Below are 19243 nucleotides of genomic sequence, written 5' to 3'. Positions count from 1 at the left end.
GGTTGTCCCATGTAGGGCTCACACTCCCCATCCCCATTTTACAGATGAGGGAACTGAGGCACAGAGAAGAAGAAAAAGAAGAATGACATTTGTTAAGCGCTTACTATGTGCCAAGCACTGTTCTAAGTGCTGGGGGAGATACAAGGTCATCAGGTTGTCCCATGTAGGGCTTACAGTCTTCATCCCCATTTTACAGTTGAGAACTGAGGCACAGAGAAGAAGAAAAAGAAGAAGAATGACATTTGTTAAGCGCTTACTATGTGCCAAGCACTGTTCTAAGGCCTGGGAGAGATACAAGGTCATCAGGTTGTCCCATGTAGGGCTCACAGTCTTCATCCCCATTTTACAGTTGAGAACTGAGGCACAGAGAAGGAGAAAAAGAAGAAGAATGGCATTTGTTGAGTGCTTACTATGTGCCAAGCACTGTTCTCAGCACTGGGGGAGATTCAAGGTCATCAGTTTGTCCCACGTGAGGCTCAGTCTTCATCCCCATTTTACAGATGAGGGAACTGAAGTACAGAGAAGTGAAGTGACTTGCCCAAAGTCACACAGCTAGCAAGCGGCAGAGTGGGGATTAGAACCCATCACCTCTGTCTCCCAAGCCCATGTTCTTTCCATATTTGTTAAGCCCCTACTATGTGCGGAGCACTGTTCTAAGCGCTGGGGGAGATACAAGGTCATCAGGTTGTCCCACGTGGGGTTTACAGTTTTAATCCCCATTTTACAGATGAAGTAACTGAAGTTAATAATAATAATGATGGTATTGGTTAAGCGCTTAGTATGTGTCAAGCACTGTTCTAATCTCTGGGGTAGATCTGTTGCCCAGTTGTACGTTCCAAGCACTTAGTACAGTGCTCTGCACACAGTAAGTGCTCAATAAATACGACTGAATGATTGAGATGAGTAGAGTGCTCTGCACACAGTTAGCGCTCAATAAATACGATTGAATGAATGAGGAAAAGTAATCAGGTTGGACACAGTCTCTGTCCCACAAGGGGCTCACAGTCTTTATTCCCATTTGAGGGAACTGAGGCCCAGAAAATAATAATTGTGGTATTTGTTAAGTGCTCACTATGTGCCAGGCACTCTACTAAGCGCTGGGGTGGATACGACCTAATCGGGTTGGACACAGTCCCCGTCCCACGTGGGCCTCTCAGTCTTAATCCCTATTTGACAGGTGAGGAAACTGAGGCCCAAAGAGGTGAATGCCTTAACCAAGGTCACACAGCAGACCAGCGGTGGAGCCGGGATTACATATTTATTATTCGATTTATTTTATTAATAATGTGTATATATCTATAATTCTATTTATTTATATTAATGCTACTGATGCCTGTTTACTTGCTTTGTTGTGTTTTGCTGTCTGTCTCCCCCCTTCTAGACTGTGAGCCCGTTATGGGCAGGGATTGTCTCTATTTGTTGCCAAATTGTACTTTCCAAGCGCTCAGTCCAGTGCTCTGCACACAATAAGCGCTCAATAAATACGATTGAATGAATGAATGCGTGAATGAATGAATGAACCCTCTTATCAGGCTGTGGTGGGGTTGGGTTGGGTTTGGCGAGACTCGTGTCCGGCTCGGGAATGGCTCGGGCCAAGGCTCAGGTATATACAGAGATGGACATAATAATAATAATAATAATAACAGTGTTAAGCACTTACTATGTGCCAAGCACTGTTCTAAGTACTGGGGTAGATACAAGCTCTTGGGAGTCAGAGGACATGGGTTCTAATCCCGGCTCCACCACTTGTCAGCTGTGTGGCTGTGGGCAAGTCACTTCACAGTTCCCTCATCTGTAAAATGGGGATGAAGCCTGTGGGCCCCCCCCCCCCCCGCCCCTTGGGACAATCAGATGACCTTGTATCTTCCTCAGCGCTTAGAACAGTGCTTGGCACATAGTAAGGGCTTAACAAATACCATCATTATTATTATTATCATTACAAGGCAATCAGGTTGTCCCACGTGGGGCTCATGGTCTTAATTCCCATTTTATCATAATAATGCTGGTATCTGTTAAGCGCTTACTATGTACCAAGCACTGTTCTAAGCGCTGGGGCAGATACAAGCTAATCAGATTGTCCCAGGCGGTGCTCACGGTCTTAATCCCCATTTTACAGATGAGGTCACTGAGGCCCAGAGAAGCGAAGTGACTGGCCCAAAGTCACCCAGCTGACAAGTGGCGGAGCCGGGATTGATAATAATAATAATAATAATGTTGGTATTTGTGAAGCGCTTACTGTGTGCTGAGCACTGTTCTAAGCGCTGGGGTAGACACAGGGGAATCGGGTTGTCCCACGTGGGGCTCACAGTCTTAATCCCCATTTTACAGATGAGATCACTGAGGCACCGAGAAGTGAAGTGACTCACCCACAGTCACACAGCTGACGAGTGGCAGAGCTGGGATTCAAACCCATGACCTCTGACTCCAAAGCCCAGGCTCTTTCCACTGAGCCAGTTCTTGAGGAGTGTGGAAACATGGCCTTAATGTGTTCATAATAATGATAATGATGGCATTTGTTAAGCACTGACTATGTGCCAGGCGCTGTACTAAGCGCTGGGGTGGATACAAGCAAATCAGGTTGGACAGTCTATGGCGCACATGGGGCTCAGTCCCCATTTTACAGCACTTACTATGTGCCAAGCACTGTTCTAAGTGCTGGGGTAGATACAAGCTCTTGGGAGTCAGAGGACATGGGTTCTAATCCCGGCTCCGTCCCTTGTCGGCTGTGTGACTTTGGGCAAGTGACTTCAATTCTCTGTGCCTCGGTTCCCTCATCTGTAAAATGGGGATTGAGATTGTGACCCCGTTTGCTTGTATCCACCCCAGCGCTCAGTACAGTGCCTGGCACATAATAATAATAATAATTGTGGTATTTGTAAGTGCTTACTATATGCCAAGCACTGTACTAAGCACTGGAGCTCCCCCGCTTGTCAGCTGTGTGACTTTGGGCAAGTCACTTCACTTCTCTGTGCCTCAGTTACCTCATCTGTAAAATGGGGATTAAAACTGTGAGCCCCACGTGGGACAACCTGATCACCTTGTATCCACCCAGCGCTTAGAACAGTGCTTTGCACATAGTAAGCGCTTAACAAATACCACCATGATTACCAGCCAATCAGGTTGGACACAGTCCCTGTCCCAGGTGGGGCTCACAGTCTCACTCCCCATTTTAGAGATGAGGTAACCGAGGCACAGAGAAATCAAGTGACTTGCCCAACGTCACACAGCAGACCTGCGGCGGAGTTGGAATTAGAACCCATGACCTTCTGACTCGCAGGCCCGTGCTCATAGTAAGTGCTTAACAAATACCATAAAAATAATAATAATACCCCAGTGCTTAAAACAGTCCTTGGCACATAGTAAGTGCGTAATAATCATGTTGGTATTTGTTAAGCGCTTACTATGTGCAGAGCACTGTTCTAAGCGCTGGGGGAGACACAGGGTCATCAGGTCGTCCCACATGGGACTCACAGTCTTTATCCCCATAATAATACTAATAATAATGATGGCATGTGGGACAACCTAATTACCTTGTAGCTACCCAGCGGTTGGAACAGTGCATGGCACATAGTAAGAGCTTAATCATTTTGGCATTTGTTAAGCGCCTACTATGTGCAAAGCACTGTTCTAAGCGCTGGGACAAATGCCGTGATTATTATTATTATTGTCATTCCCCGGCGTCCTGGCTGGCTGGGTGGGCGTCCAGCAAGGGTCGGGGAGTCCTACCTCTCCTCCCTTGTCTCTTTCTACCGCCCACCCCGCACGCTCCGCTCCTCTGCCGCCCACCTCCTCGCCGTCCCTCGGTCTCGCCCATCCCGCCGTCGACCCCTGGGTCACGTCCTCCCGCGGTCCCGGAACGCCCTCCCTCCTCACCTCCGCCAAACTGATTCTCTTTCCCTCTTCAAAACCTTACTTAAAGATCACCTCCTCCAAGAGGCCTTCCCAGACTGAGCTCCTCTTCCCCCTCTACTCCCTCTGCCATCCCCCCTTTACCTCTCCGCAGCTAAAGCCTCATTTTCCCCTTTTCCCTCTGCTCCTCCACCTCTCCCTTCCCATCCCCACAGCACCGTACTCGTCCGCTCAACTGTATGTATTTTCGTTACCCTATTTATTTTGTTAATGAATTGTACATCGCCTCGATTCTATTTAGTCGCCATCGGTTTTTACGAGATGTTCTTCCCCTCGACGCTGTTTAGTGCCATTGTTCTCGTCTGTCCGTCTCCCCCGATTAGACCGTAAGCCCGTCAAACGGCAGGGACCGTCTCTATCTGTTGCCGACTTGTTCATCCCAAGCGCTTAGTACAGTGCTCTGCACATAGTAAGCGCTCAATAAATACTATTGAATGAATGAATGAATGGAGAGGGTCTGCCTGTCCTACCTCTGGCCCGGAACGCTCTCCCTCCTCAAATCATTTATTCATTAAGTAGTATTTATTGAGCGCTTACTATGTGCAGAGCACTGTACGAAGCGCTTAGAATGGACAATTCGGCAACAGATAGAGACAATCCTTTCCCGCCCTTTTCCTCCTCTCCCCCTCCGTTCTGCATCACCCTGACTCGCTCGCTTTGATCTTCCCCCCTCCCAGCCCCGCACCACTTATGTCCACATCCCTCATTTTATTCATTTGCATTGATAATAATAATAATAATAATGGTGGTATTTGTTAAGTGCTTACTATGTGCAGAGCACTGTTCTAAGCGCTGGGGTAGATAGAGGGTCATCAGGTTGTCCCACGTGAGGCTCACTGTCTTCATCCCCATTTGACAGGTGAGGTCACTGAAGCCCAGAGAAGTGAAGTGACTTGCCCACAGTCACACAGCCCAGTGGCAGAGTTGGGATTCGAACCCATGACCTCTGACTCCCAAGCCCGGGCTCTTTCCACTGAGCCATGATGATGGTATTTGTTAAACGCTCACTATGTGCCGAGCGTCGTTCTAAGCGCTGGGATAGATACAGGGTGATCAGGTTGCCCCACACGGGGCTCCCAGTCTTCATCCCTATTTTACAGATGAGGGAACTGAGGCCCTGAGAAGTGAAGTGACTTGCCCAAAGTCACTCAGCTGACAAGTGGCCGAGGCAGGATTAGAACCCACCGCCTCGGACTCCCAAGCCCGGGCTCTTTCCGCTAAACCACGCTGCTTCTCTAGTTGATGTCTGTCTCCACCCGCCTCTAGATTGGGAGCTCTGGACAGGGATCGTCACTTTTTATTACTGTATTGTAATAATAATAATTATGCTATTTGTTATGCGCTGTGTGTGTGCCAAGCACTGTTCTAAGCGCTGGGGTGGATAGGAGGTAATCAGGTTGTCCCACGTGGGGCTCACAGTCTCCATCCCCATTTTTCAGATGAGGCCACTGAGGCACAGAGAAGTGAAGTGGCTTGCCCAAGGTCACTTAGCAGGCAAGTGGCAGAGGCGGAATTAGAATCCATGACCTCTGACTCCCAAGCCCGGGCTCCTTCTACGAAGCCACGCTGCTTCTCTAGTACAGTGCTCTGCGCACAGTAAGCGCTTAACAAATATGACTGAATGGATGGATGAATGGGGCTCATTCATTCAATCGTATTTATTGAGCACTTAATAATAATAATAATAATAATAATGTTGGTACTTGTTAAGTGCTTATGATGGGCAGAGCACTGTTGTAAGCGCTGGGGTAGACACAGGGGAATCAGGTTGCCCACGTGGGGCTCACAGTCTTCATCCCCATTTTACAGATGAGGTAACTGAGGCACCGAGAAGTGAAGTGACTTGCCCACAGTCACACAGCTGACGAGTGGCTGAGCCGGGATTCGAATCCATGACCTCTGACTCCGAAGCCCGGGCTCTTTCCATTGAGCCGCGCTGCTTCTCTTACTATTCATTCATTCAGTAGCATTTATTGAGCACTTACCACGTGCAGAGCACTGTACTAAGCGCTTGGACTGTACAATTCGGCAACAGATAGAGACAATCCCTGCCTAACAACAGGCTCACAGTCTAATCAGTGGAAAGAGCCCGGGCTTGGGAGTCAGAGGTCATGGGTTCGAATTCCCGCTCCGCCACCTTTCATTCCTTCATTCCTTCAATCGTATTTATTAAGCGCTTACTGGGTGCAGAGCACTGGACTAAGCGCTTGGAAGGGACAATTGGGTAACAGAGAGAGACCATCCCTACCCAACGGCGGGCTCACAGTGGAAACGGACAGACAGCAAAGCAAAACACAACGAAACAAAAACAAGACAACATCATCAAGATAAAAAGAATGAAGAGGGTAGACACCTCATCAGGAAAATAAATAGAGTAATAAATAATATATGCTAATGAGCACAGTGCTGAGGGGAGGGTGGGAGCTGTGTGACTCTGGCCAAGTCACTTCACATAGTGAGCGCTTAACCGATGCCATCGTCATTATGATTATGAATGACTGGCTTCAGTCCGGGCGGGCAATGAAGCTGACAGGAGCCTTATTCCACATGCGGGGGGCGTTTATTAAATGCCCAGCCAAGCCTTGGGGTACAGGGGCCTGGTGGATGGGATGGAGGAGTCTGTAATCACACCCCTCGGGCCAAGGTAGGGGACACACGCACACGCCACACAACACCACACACTCTCCCAAACATGCTCCCATTCTACACAAGCGCACACATAAGTGTACACTCTCCACTCACCCTATATTCTCCCACTCCACACACACACACACCGGGCCACGGGCCTACACACGGACACCCCGAACCGACTCCCTTACCCACATCCACGAGGATACGCAACACCGTCCCTCACATCTGCACACACACACACCGGCCCACGGGCCTACACACTGACACCCCGAACCGTCTCCCTTACCCACATCCACGAGGATACACAACACCGTCCCTCACATCTGCACACACACACCACACACTCCACACACACATCCATCCATCCATCCATCCATCCATCCATCCATCCATCCATCCATCCATCCATCCATCCATCCATCCGTTCCTTCATTCAATATATTCTTCCACTCCACACACACACACCGGCCCCCGTGCCTACACACTGACACCCCGAACCTACTCCCTTCCCCACATCCACGCGGACACACAACACCATCCCTCACATCTACACAGGGACACGACCCCCTCGCTCACACAAGCACAAACACGCACCCGCACGCGGATGCACAATCGACACCGCCCCACACGCACACACACAACCCCATCACACTCACCCACATACACAGACCTATCACACTCAACCACACACACAACCCTATCACACTTACACTCACACACAACCCTATCACATTCACACACACAACCCTCACACAGACCACCCTATCACACGCACACACACCACCCTATCACACTCACGCACATCCCCCACCCTATCACACACACAACCCTATCCCATTCACGCTCACACCCGACCCTATCACACTCACACTCCCGCACCCCCCATCACATTCCCACACACAACCCTATCACCCTCCCCCACACCACCCTATCACACTCACGCACATGCCCAACCCTATCACGCATGCAGAGCCCTATCACACTCACACGCCCAACCCTATCACACTCACAGTCACACACGAACACACAAACACAGCCCTATCACACTTACACACACAACCCTATCACCCTCACGCACATACCCGACCCTATCACACACACACAACCCTATCACACTCACACACACACAATCCTATCACCCACACAACCCTATCAATCACACTCACCCACACAACCCTATCACCCACACACATACACAACCCCATCACACTTACACTCACACACAACCCCATCTCACACCCACACCCACACAGACACCCACACACAGAGCCTCGCCGGTGGCTTTGTGGGGGCGGGGGGCGAGGCCGGGGGGCGGGGGGTGCGTCAGGAGCAGCTGACGGCGGCGTCCTCGTTGTGGTTGCAGTTGTGGTCTCCCCAGGGCTGCTTGGGACACTCGAAGATGGTGGTCTCGGTGCCCCTGCACTGCACGTTGTCCAGCCAGATGCGGCCCGTGCCTGGGGGCGGCCGGGGGGAGGAGCGTCACACCCCCCCTCCACCGGCTCCGCTCAGCCTCCTCCAGCCTCCACCATTCCCAGCGAGCCCCCCACCGGTTCCAGGGAGCTCCCACCAACCTCCGCCAGCCCCCCACCGGCTCCAGAGAGCTTCCGCCAACCTCCGCCAGCCCCCCACCGGCTCCAGAGAGCTTCCGCCAACCTCCGCCAGCCCCCCACCAGCTCCAGGGAGCTCCCACTAACCTCCGCCAGCCCCCCACCAGCTCCAGAGAGCTTCCGCCAACCTCCACCAGCCCCCCACCAGCCCCAGGGAGCTTCCCCTAGCCTCAGCCAAGGCCCCCACCTGCTCCAGGGACCTTCCGCCAGCCTCCGCCAGCCCCCCACCAGCACCAGGGACCTTCCCCCAGCCTCCGCCAGCCCCCCACCAGCTCCAGGGACCTTCCACCATCCTTCACCAGCCTCAGCCAGCCCCCCCACCAGCTCCAGGGACCTTCCACCAGCCCCAGCTAACCTCTCCAGCAGCCCCAGGCAGCCCCTCATCAGCCCCAGCGAGTCCCCACCAGCCCCAGCAAACCCCTACCGACCGTCACCAGCCCCGGCGAGCCTCCACCAGCCAGCCTTCGCCGAGCCTCTACCAGCTCTGCGAGCTCCCACCAGCCCCAGTGAACCTCTAGCAGCCCCAGTGAGCCTCCCTCCAGGCCCGCTGAACCTCCACCGGCCTCCACCGGCCTCCACAAGCTGCAGCGAGCCTCTACCAGCCTGAGCAAGCCCCTGCAAGCCCCCAGTAGAGCAGAGTGCTGTATTAGTTGTCAGCTTGTGCAGAGCCCTGTCCTGGGCACTTACAATAATAATTACAATTTTTTTTGAGCCCTTACTATGGGCCAGGCACAGTACCAAGAGCTGGCTTGGATATAAGCAAATCGGGTTGGACACTGTCCCTGTCCCATACGGGGCTCACAGTCTCCGTCCCCATTTTCCAGATGAGGGAACTGAGGCCCAGAGAAGTGAAGTGATTTGTCCAAGGTCACGCAGCAGACAAGTGGTGGAGCCGGGATTAGAAGCTATAACTTCCTGACTCCCAGGACCGGGCTCTATCCACTATGCCAGGCTGCTTCTCTAATTTTGGGTATTCGTTAAGTGCTTACTATGTGTCAGGCACTGTACTAAGCGCTTGAGCGGATGCAAGCAAATTAGGTTAGACACGGTGCCTGTCCCATGTGGGGCTCACAGTCTCAATCCCCGTTTTACAGAGGAGGCCCAGAGAAGTGAAGTGACTCGCCCTAGGTCGCACAGCACACCTGCGGCGGAGCTCGGATTAGAACCCATGACCTTCTGACGCCCAGGTTCTAGCCACTACGCTAGGCTGCTATATCAGTTGCCTGCCGCACTGGGCACCTACTTTGTGCGGAGCACTTTGCTGAGTCCCTAGTGTGTGGAACATTGAGCGAGTATTTGAGAGAGAGACAGAGGAACCATGGGAAGAAATTTCCATGCTTGAGGAAACTAGGATTTAACAGACTTCTCAGAGGGGCAAAGGACAGTATTGGAAAGAATTCCCAACCCCTTCATAACCGACAGACCACTGCTCGCCCCTCCTTCGGAGCCCTCCTATAATCACACCTCCTCCAAGAGGCCTTCCCTGACTAAACATTTCACCTCTCCACCCCACTCTCTCTCCCTTCTGGGTTTGTACCCCTTCACTCCACAGAAACCACCCTCTCAAAGGTCACCGACGATGTCCTTCTTGCCAAATCCAACGGCCTCTACTCCATCCTGATCCCCCTCCACCTCTCAGCTGCCTTCAAGCACTTAGTACAGTGCTCTGCACAAAGTAAGCGCTCAATAAATATGATTGAATGAATGATACTGTGGACCCACTCCCTTCTTCTGGAAATATTATCCACGGACACTGTCCTCTCCCGGTTCTCCTCCTAGTTCTCCGGCCGCTCATTCTCCGTCCTCTTTGCAGGCTCCTCCTCTGCCTCCCGCCCCTTCACTGTGGGGGTCCCTCAAGGCTCAGTTCTGGGTTCCCTTCTAGTCTCCATCTCCACCCCCTCCCTCGGAGAGCTCATCCGCTCCCACGGCTTCAACTCCCACCTCTATACAGATGATTCCCAAATCTCCCTCTCCAGCCCCGAGCTCTCTCTCTCTCTCCAGTCTCACATCTCCTGCCTTCAAGATATCTCTACTTGGATGTCTTCCTATCACCTCAGACTTAACACGTCCAAAACAGAGTTCCTCATCTTCCCACCCAAACCCTGTCCTCCCCCTGACTTTCCCATCACTGTAAGACGGCACCACCATCCTTCCTGTCTCACAAGCCAGTAAACCTTGGTGATAGAGAAGCAGCATGGCTCAGTGGGAAGAACCCGGGCTTGGGTATCAGAGGTTGAGGGTTCTAATCCCGGCTCCACCACTAATCAGCTCTGTGACTCTGGGCAAGACACTTAACTTCTCTGTGTCTCAGTTACCCTATCTGTAAAATGGGGATTAAGACTGGGCCATTGTTCTTGTCTGTCCGTCTCCCCCGATTACACTGTAAACCCATCAAAGGGCAGGGACTGTCTCTATCGGTTACTGATTTGTACATTCCAAGCACTTAGTACAGTGCTCTGCACATAGTAGCTCAATAAATACTATTGAATGAATGAATGAATAATTACCTTGTATCTACCCCAGCACTTAAAACAGTGCTTGGCCCAAAGTACTTAACAAATACCATTATTATTATTATTATCATTATTATCCTTAACTGCTCTCTCTCATTCAACCTCATATTCAATCCATCACTAAATTCTGTGGCTTCCACCTTCACAACATCGCTAAAACCTGCCCTCTCCTCTCCATCCAAACAACTATCACGTTAATACAATCGCTCATCTAACCCGCCTGGATTACTGCATCAACCTCCTTGCTGACCTCCCTGCCACCTGTCTTTCCCCATTCCAGTCCAGATTTCACTCTGCCGCCCGGATGATTTTTCTACAAAAATGTTCAGGATATGTCACTCCGCTCCTCAGAAAACTCCACTGGTTGCCCATCACCCTCTGCATCAAACAAAAATGCTTCACCAGCAGCTTTAAAGTCCTCCATCCCCTTGCCTCCTCCTACCTCACCTCCCATCTCTCTTTCTCCATCGCAGCCCGCACACTCCGCTCCTCTGCTGTACCTTCTCCCTGGGCCTCCAGCTCTTCTGTCTCGCCACCAATGATCCCTGGCCCACGTCCTGCCTCTGGCCCAGAACGTCCTCCCTCCTCAAATCTGACAGATAATTGCTCTCCCCCTCTTCGAAGCCTTACTGAAGGCCCACCTCCTCCAAGAGGCCTTCCCAGACTAAACCCCACTTTTCCTCATCTCTCACTCCCTTCTGCACCGTCCTGACTCGCTCCCTTTGTCCTCCCCCCACCACTTATGTCCACATCTGTCATTTTTATTATTTGTATTGATGTCTGTGTCCCCCACTCTAGACTGTCAGCTCATGGATAGGGAATGTGACTGTTTAATGTTGTAGTGTCCTCTCCCAAGTGCTCAGTACAGTGCTCTGCACACAGTAAGCGCTCAATCAATACGATCGGAGGAATGAAAAGTCACCCTATCCAAATGGCACTTATATACTTACCTTTATACTTGCTGTTTCCCTTACTTGAAATGTGTTTTACGATCTGCTGCTCCCTCTAGACTGTCGGCTCCTTGAGGGCAGGGAATCGTGTCTACTAACTCTTATTGTCCTCTCCCAAGCGCTCAGCACAGTGCTCTGCACACAGTAGACTGCCAGCTCCTCGAGGGCAGGGATCATGCCTACTAACTCTATTGTGCTCTTATGACTCTTCTGTCCCTCTCGCATTCGGCACAGTGCTCAGCACCTCACTCGGCGGCCCCGCTCCCCCTCCGGCTGCCCCTCTCACCCGGACTGGGGACGCCGGCGGATCCGGTGCTGTAGCCCAGCATGCGACAGAAGACCCTGGCGTCCACGGCCTCCCAGTCGTCGTCGCAGATGGTCCCCCAGATGCCCTGGTACTCGATCTCCGCGCGGCCCCGCCGGCCTCCGCCCGCGATCCGCACGCTATACCCCGAGGACCCTGTGGGATGGTGGTTGGGGGGCGTTGGGAGCGGGGGCAGGCTGGGGGTCTTGGGCCGGGGGAGCGGAGGGAGGGCTGGGGGTCTTGGGCAGAGACCTGGGGGGAGAGTAGGGACAGGACTGAGGGTGTCGGGGGGGAATGAGGAAGGGCTGGGGGTCTTGGGAGGGAGGGGGGCGGGTCTGGGGTCTTGAGCGGGGGCAGGGTCCGGGGCTTGGGGAGCAGAGGCTCCAGGCAGACGCGCTTCATACCTGGGGCTCCAGTGGCCCCCTTGATCCCGGGCTGCCCTGGGGGTCCTGTGGAGGGGAGGGGGAGAAACCACCGGTCCGAGTAGGAAGGTTTTTGTGTCACCTAGTCTGAGCGCTCTCCTCACAACCACCCCCAGGCCCTGGGACCCCCGCTCCGGCCCCCCACCCAGTCGCGCAGCCCGGAGGGAGGAAGGAAGCCTGGGCCTGGGAGTTCAAATCCCGGTTCTGCCACTTGCCTGCTGTGTGATCTTGGACATGTCACTTCACATAATAATAATAGTAATAATAATGGTATTTGGTAGTAATCATTATTACGGTACTTGTCCAGCACTTACGGTGTGCCAAGCATTGTTCTAAGCACTGGGGTAGATGCAAGTTAGGTTGGACACAGTCCCTGCCAACTTAGGGCTCCCAGTCTTAATCTCCATTTTACAAATGAGGGAACCGAGGCCCAGATAAGTGAACTGACTTTCCCAGGGTCACACAGCATACCCGTGGCGGAGCTGGGATTAGAACCCATGACCTTCTGGCTCCCAGGCCTGTGCTCTATCCACTAAGCCACACTGCTTGTTGTGTGACCTTGGACATGTCTCATCACATAATAATAATAATTGTACTATCTGTTAAAGCACCTACTATGTGCTAGGTACTGTTCTGAGTGCCGGGGTGGATTTAAGCAAATGGGGTTGGACAAAGTCCCTGTTCCACGTGCACTTCACATCCGTTTGACGGATGAGGAGACCGAGGCCCAGAGAAGTGAAGTAACTTGCCCAAGGTCACGATACGTGGCAGAGGCGGGATTAGAAACCAGGTCCTTCTGACTCCCAGGCCCAGGCTCTAGCCACTCGGCCGTGCTGCTTCTTATACTTTTGTGGTCTTTGGTAAATGCTTACCGATGCCAATCCCACTTCCTCCAAGAGGCTTCCTCTGACTAAGCCCTCATTTCTCCCATTTGCGGTCCACTCAGTCTCCACCCTGCCTCTGCTCTGCTCTACTCTGCCTTCCCTCCAGCCTCCTTTCTGCTCTACTTCGTCCTCCCCTCTAGTCACACCTTCAGCCTCCCCTCTGCTCCGCTCTGCCTCCCCTCTAGTTTCCTTTCAGTTCCACTCCATCCTCCCCTCCAGACTCTGCTCTCCTTCACTCCATCCTCCCCTCCAGCCTCTGCTCTCCGTCACTCCTCACTCCACCCTCCCCTCCATCCTCCCCTCCAGCCTCTGCTCTCCGTCACCCGTCACTCCATCCTCCCCTTCAGCCTCCCCTCCAGCCTTTGCTCTCCTTCACTCCACCCTCCCCTTCAACCTCCCCTCTAGCCTCTGCTCTCCATCACTCCACCCTGCCCTCCATCCTCCCCTCCAGCCTCTGCTCTCCCTCACTTCATCCTCTCCTCCATCCTCCCCTCCAGCCTCCTCTCTGTTCCACTCCACCCTCCCCTCCGGCCTCCCCTCCAGCCTCTGCTCTCCATCACTCCTTCCTCCCCTCCAGCCTCTGTTCTGCTCCACTCTGCCTCCCCTCCAGCCTCCTCTCTGTTCCACTCCAACCTCTCCTCCAGCCTCCACTCTCCTCCCCTCCATCCTCCCCTCCAGCATCCACTCTGCCCCCGCTCCAGCCCCCAGTCCCACCTCAGTTCCAGCCTCCCCTCTGGCCTCCACTCCTCACCTGCAGGCCCAGTTGGCCCCTGGCTTCCTTTCTCACCCAGGTCACCTTTCTGGCCCTTCAGACCTTGGTTTCCACTGGCCCCCTTGAGGCCCGGGTTTCCTGGATAACCTGATTGGAAACAGGATCAGAAGGGGAGACCATACACAAACACACACAAGCACATGCGCATACACACACTGAGCTGGGTGCTGGGCTGCCCCTGCAGAAGGGGGAGGAGGACAAAGACAAGAGGGGAAGAACAAGAAAGAAGTTGAGCAGCAAGAGGACGGGGAGAGACAGGTGGAGGAGGAAAAGGAGGAGGAATGGGAGGAGGAGGAAGAGGAGAAGGAAGAGGAGATGAAGGAGGGGAGGAGGAGGAAAAGGAGGAGGGAGAGATAGGTAGCAGGGGGCAGCTGCCATGGTGGTAGGCCAGGAGTCAGTCAATGGTATTTAAGTGCTTACTGTGTGCTGAGCACTGTACTAAGCACTTGGGAGAGAACAATAGAACAGTTACATTCCCTGCCCCCAAGGAGTATACAGCCTAGAGGGAACATCCGGAGCTGTTACCGGGAGTGTTTCCGGCTGCAGGAGGAGCCAGTTGGGGTTCACCGGGGCAAGATTGTGGCCACCTCCCCCACCCCCACCCTGCCTGACCCACCGGGGGGCTCCGCCCAGTCTGCTGGCCATCCCGGCTACTGGTGGGACCCCCCTTGGCCTCACCCACATGGTGGCCAGGGGAAGCAGCCCCCCACAGCGAGGCCCAGAACCCCTTACCTCTAAATCCGGGATCCCCCTTGTCTCCCTTTGGTCCCTGCAGCCCTGAAGAGAGATGGACAGATGGAGTCTGAGCCTCGGACCCCAGTGGACCGGAACTGGGGTCCGGTCCCCGAGAGCCACGTGGACTCAGAAGGGGACTCCCTCAAACCCCACGTTCATTCATTCATTCTATCATATTTATTGAGCACTTACTGAGTGCAGAGCACTGTATTGAGCCCTTGGGAGAGGACAATATAGCAATGTAACAGACACATTCCCTGCCCACACTGAGCTTCCAGTCTAGAGGGGGAGACAGATGTTAATAGAAAGAAATAAATGACAGATATGGACATAAGTGGTGTGGGGCTCGGATAAATCAAGGGAGCAAGTCAGGGTGACGCAGGAGGGAGTGAGAGAAGAGGAAAGGAGGGCGCAGTCAGGGAAGGCCGCTTGGAGGAGGTGACCTTCAATAAGGCTTTGAAGGAGGGGAGAGTCATTGTCTGTCAGATTTGAAGAGGGAGGGCGTTCCAGGCCACAGGCAGGAAGTGGGCGAGGGGTTGACGGCGAGATAGGTGAAATGGAGGCACAGTGAGAAGATTGGCATTAGAGGAGCCAAGTGGGCCATCTGGGTTGGCTCCGTGGAAAGAGCCCGGGCTCGGGAGTCAGAGGTCATGGGTTCGAATCCCGGCTCTGCCACTTGTCAGCTGTGTGACTGTGGGCAAGTCACTTCACTTCTCTGTGCCTCGGTGACCTCATCTGTAAAATGGGGATTAACTGTGAGCCTCACGTGGGACAACCTGATTAATAATGATAATAATAATGTTGGTATTTGTTAAGCGCTCACTATGTGCAGAGCACTGTTCTAAGCGCTGGGGTAGACACAAGGGAATCAGGTTGTCCCACGTGGGACTCAGAGTCTTCATCCCTATTTTACAGATGAGGTAACAGGCACAGAGAAGTGAAGTGACTTGCCCACAGTCACACAGCCGACAAGCGGCAGAGCCGGGATTCGAACCCACGATCTCTGACTCCAAAGACCGTGCTCTTTCCACTGAGCCACGCTGCTTCTCTACCCTGTATCTACCCCAGCGCTTAGAACAGATCTCTGCACATAGTAAGCGCTTAACAAATACCAACATTATTATTACTCGGAGGGTAGCGAGGTGAGGTAGGAGGGGGCAGTGCTTTGAAGCCGATGGTGAGGAGTTTCTGTTTGGCGCGGAGGTGGATGGGCAACCCCTGGAGGTTCTCGAGGATTGGAGGAACATGGACTGAATGTTTCTGTAGAAAAATGATCCGGGCAGCAGAGCGAAGTCTGGACCGGAGTGGGGAGAGACAGGAGGCGGGGAGGTCAGCGAGGAGGCTGATACAGTCATCCAGGTGGGATAGGATGAGCGATATATTTTAGATGGAGATGAAAGAAATATGTGGGCCGAATGAGAGAGAGGAGTCAAGGATTAACGCCAAGGTTATGGACTTGTGAGACAGGAAGGACGGTAGTGCCGTCTATTACGGTGGGAAAGTCAGGGGGAGGACAGAGTTTGGGTGGGAAGATACGATGGCCTCTTTTAGATATATTAAGTATGACATGACAGGAGGAGATTCAGTCGATCGTATTTATTAAGCACGTACTATGTGCAGAGCACAGTACTAAGCGCCCGGGAAAGTATAATACAACAAGAAAGAGTGACAATTCCTGGCACACTGAGTTCACAGTCTAGGGATGGGGGAGGCAGACATCAATACAAATAAACAGACATCAGGACAAATGATGATGATGACGATGATGGTATTTGTTAAGTGCTTACTATGTGCCAAGCACTGTAAATAGACATCCAAGAAGAGATGTCTCGAAGGCAGGAGGAAATGCGAGACTGCAGAGAGGGAGAGAGATCAGGGCTGGAGAGGGAGATGTAGAGAAGCAGTGCGGTTCAGTGGAAAGAGCCTAGGCTTGGGGGTCAGAGGTCGTGGGTTCTAATCCCACCCCTGCCATTTGTCGGCTGTGTGACCTTGAGCAAGTCACTTCACTTCTTTGGGTCTCAGTTCCCTCATCTGGGGATGAGACTGTGAGCCCCACTTGGGACAACCTGGTGACCTTGTACAGAACAGTGCTTGGCACATAGTAAGCGCTTAACCATCATGATTATTATTTATTAGATGTATTATAATAATAATGTTGGTATTTGTTAAGCGCTCACTATGTGCAGAGCACTGTTCTAAGCGCTGGGGTAGACACAGGGGAATCAGGTTGTCCCACGTAGGGCTCACAGTCTTCATCCCCATTTTACAGATGAGGTAACTGAGGCACAGAGAAGTGAAGTGACTTGCCCACAGTCACACAGCTGACACGTGGCAGAGCTGGGATTCGATCCCATGACCTCTGACTCCAAAGCCCGTGCTCTTTCCACTGAGCCACGATGTATTATAAAGGTGATAGTTGAAGCCATGGAAGTGAATGAGTTCTCCAGGGAGGGGGTGCAGTTGGAGACTAGAAGGGGACCCAGAGCTGAACCTTGAGGGACCCCCACAGTTAAGGGGTGGGAGACAGAGGAGGAGCCCACAAAAGAGACCGAGAATGAGCGGCCAGAGAGGTAGGAGGAGAAGCGGGCGAGGACAGCGTCCGCGAAGCCAAGGTTGGATAACGTTTCCAGGAGTAGGGGGTGGCCCACAGTGTCCAAGACAGCCGAGAGGTCGAGGAGGATTAGGATGGTGTAGAGGCTGTTGTATTTGGCAAGAAGGAGTTAATAATAACAATAATGTTGGTATTGGTTAAGCGCTTACTATGTGCAGAACACTGTTCTAGCTGGGGTAGGTACAGGGCATTAGTAATAGTACTAGTAATAATGATAATAATGTTGGTATTTAATAATAATAATCATGTTAGTATTTGTTAAGCGCTTACTATGTTCAGAGCACTGTTCTAAGCGCTGGGGTAGGTACAGGGTAATCAGGTTGTCCCACGTGAGGCTCCCAGTTAATCCCCATTTTACAGATGAGGTAACTGAGGCCCAGAGAAGTGAAGTGACTTGCCCACGGTCACAGAGCTGACAAGGTGGCAGAGCCGGAATTCGAACCCACGACCTCTGACTCCCAAGCCCGGGCTCTTTCCACTGGGCCACGCTGCTTCTCCAATCCCTGGTGACCTTTGAGAGGGCGGTTTCTGTGGAGCGAAGGGGACAGAAGCCAGACTGGAGGGAGGCCAGGAGAGAATTGGAAGAGAGGAAGTGGAGACAGTGGTTGTAGACAACTTGCTCAAGTTCGGAGAAGAAAGGTAGGAGGGAGACGGAGCCATAAATGGAGGGAGTCATGGGGTTGAGGAAGGGGTTTTTTTCTTTAGAATAGGGGAAACGTGGGCATTAAAGCGGTGGGGAAGATGCCAATTAGGGAGGGAAGAAGGAAGGGGCAAGTGTTTTAATAATGTAATAATAACGTTGGTATTTGTTAAGCGCTTACTATGTGCAGAGCACTGTTCTAAGCGCTGGGGTAGACACAGTGTCATCAGGTTGTCCCACGTGGGGCTCACAGTCTTCATCCCCATTTTACAGATCAGGCAACTGAGGCACAGAGAAATTAAGTGACTGAGCTGGCATTCGAACTCATGACCCCTGACTTCAAAGCCTGTGCTCTTTCCACTGAGCCACAGAGGAGAAGCATAAGGAATGGGGTCGGATAAGCAGGTGGAGCGGGTGGATTTTGAAAGAAGGCAGGAAATCCGCTCTAGAGATACTGTTGGGAAAGGTGGGAGAGGTGAAGAAGGGGCAGGAGTGGAGGGACTGCGGAGGGGCAGGGGAGATTTTGGGGAGATCACAGTGGCATTAGTAATAGTACTAGTAATAATAATAATAATAATGTTGGTATTTGTTAAGCGCTTACTATGTGCAGAGCACTGTCCTAAGCGCTGGGGTCAATACAAGGTCATCAGGTTGTTCCATGTGAGGCTCCCAGTCTTCATCCCCATTTTCCAGATGAGGTCACTGAGGCCCAGAGAAGTGAAGTGACTTGCCCACAGTCACACAGCTGACAAGTGAAGCAGCGTGGCTCAGTGGCTCAGTGGAAAGAGCATGGGCTTTGGAGTCAGAGATCATGAGTTCAAATCCCAGCTCTGCCACTTGTCAGCTGTGTGACTGTGGGCAAGTCACTTAACTTCTCTGTGCCTCAGTTACCTCATCTGTAAAATGGGGATGAAGACTGTGAGCCCCACGTGGGACAACCTGATTCCCCTGTGTCTACCCCAGGGCTTAGAACAGTGCTCTGCACATAGTGAGCGCTTAACAAATACCAACATTATTATTATTATTATTATTATTAAGTGGCAGAGCCGGGATGGTAGAAAGATAAGCAGCGTGGCTCGGTGGAAAGAGCCCGGGTTTAGGAGTCAGAGGTCCTGGGTTCTAATCCCGCCTCCGCCACCTGCCAGCTGTGGGACTTTGGGCAAGTCACTTCACTTGTGGGTGCCTCAGTGACCTTATATGGAAAATGGGGATGAAGAATGTGAGCCTCACGTGGAACAACTTGATGACCTTGTATCGACCCCAGC

At 52.5% G+C, this 19243-nt stretch overlaps 1 protein-coding gene across 1 annotated transcript in view; it reads right to left on the bottom strand.

The window, feature by feature from the left end:
* Positions 1-7828: 7828 nt before the first annotated feature.
* The window catches only part of MARCO (macrophage receptor with collagenous structure), a 51348-nt gene continuing 39933 nt past the window's right edge, over positions 7829-19243 (bottom strand). Inside the window, exons 8-12 of the mRNA XM_029069196.2 lie at positions 14725-14769; positions 13972-14079; positions 12319-12363; positions 11897-12070; positions 7829-7994 (exon numbers count right to left, since the gene is read on the bottom strand). Of these exons, the coding sequence (XP_028925029.1) occupies positions 7864-7994; positions 11897-12070; positions 12319-12363; positions 13972-14079; positions 14725-14769 (503 nt within the window). The 3' untranslated portion in view covers positions 7829-7863. The remainder of the gene's footprint in view (positions 7995-11896; positions 12071-12318; positions 12364-13971; positions 14080-14724; positions 14770-19243) is intronic.

The sequence above is a fragment of the Ornithorhynchus anatinus genome, chromosome 1 (assembly GCF_004115215.2).
Source record: "Ornithorhynchus anatinus isolate Pmale09 chromosome 1, mOrnAna1.pri.v4, whole genome shotgun sequence".
Taxonomy (NCBI): Eukaryota; Metazoa; Chordata; class Mammalia; order Monotremata; family Ornithorhynchidae; genus Ornithorhynchus; species Ornithorhynchus anatinus.
Note: the sequence above shows the minus strand (reverse complement) of the source record. Positions and strands in the feature narration are given on the sequence as shown.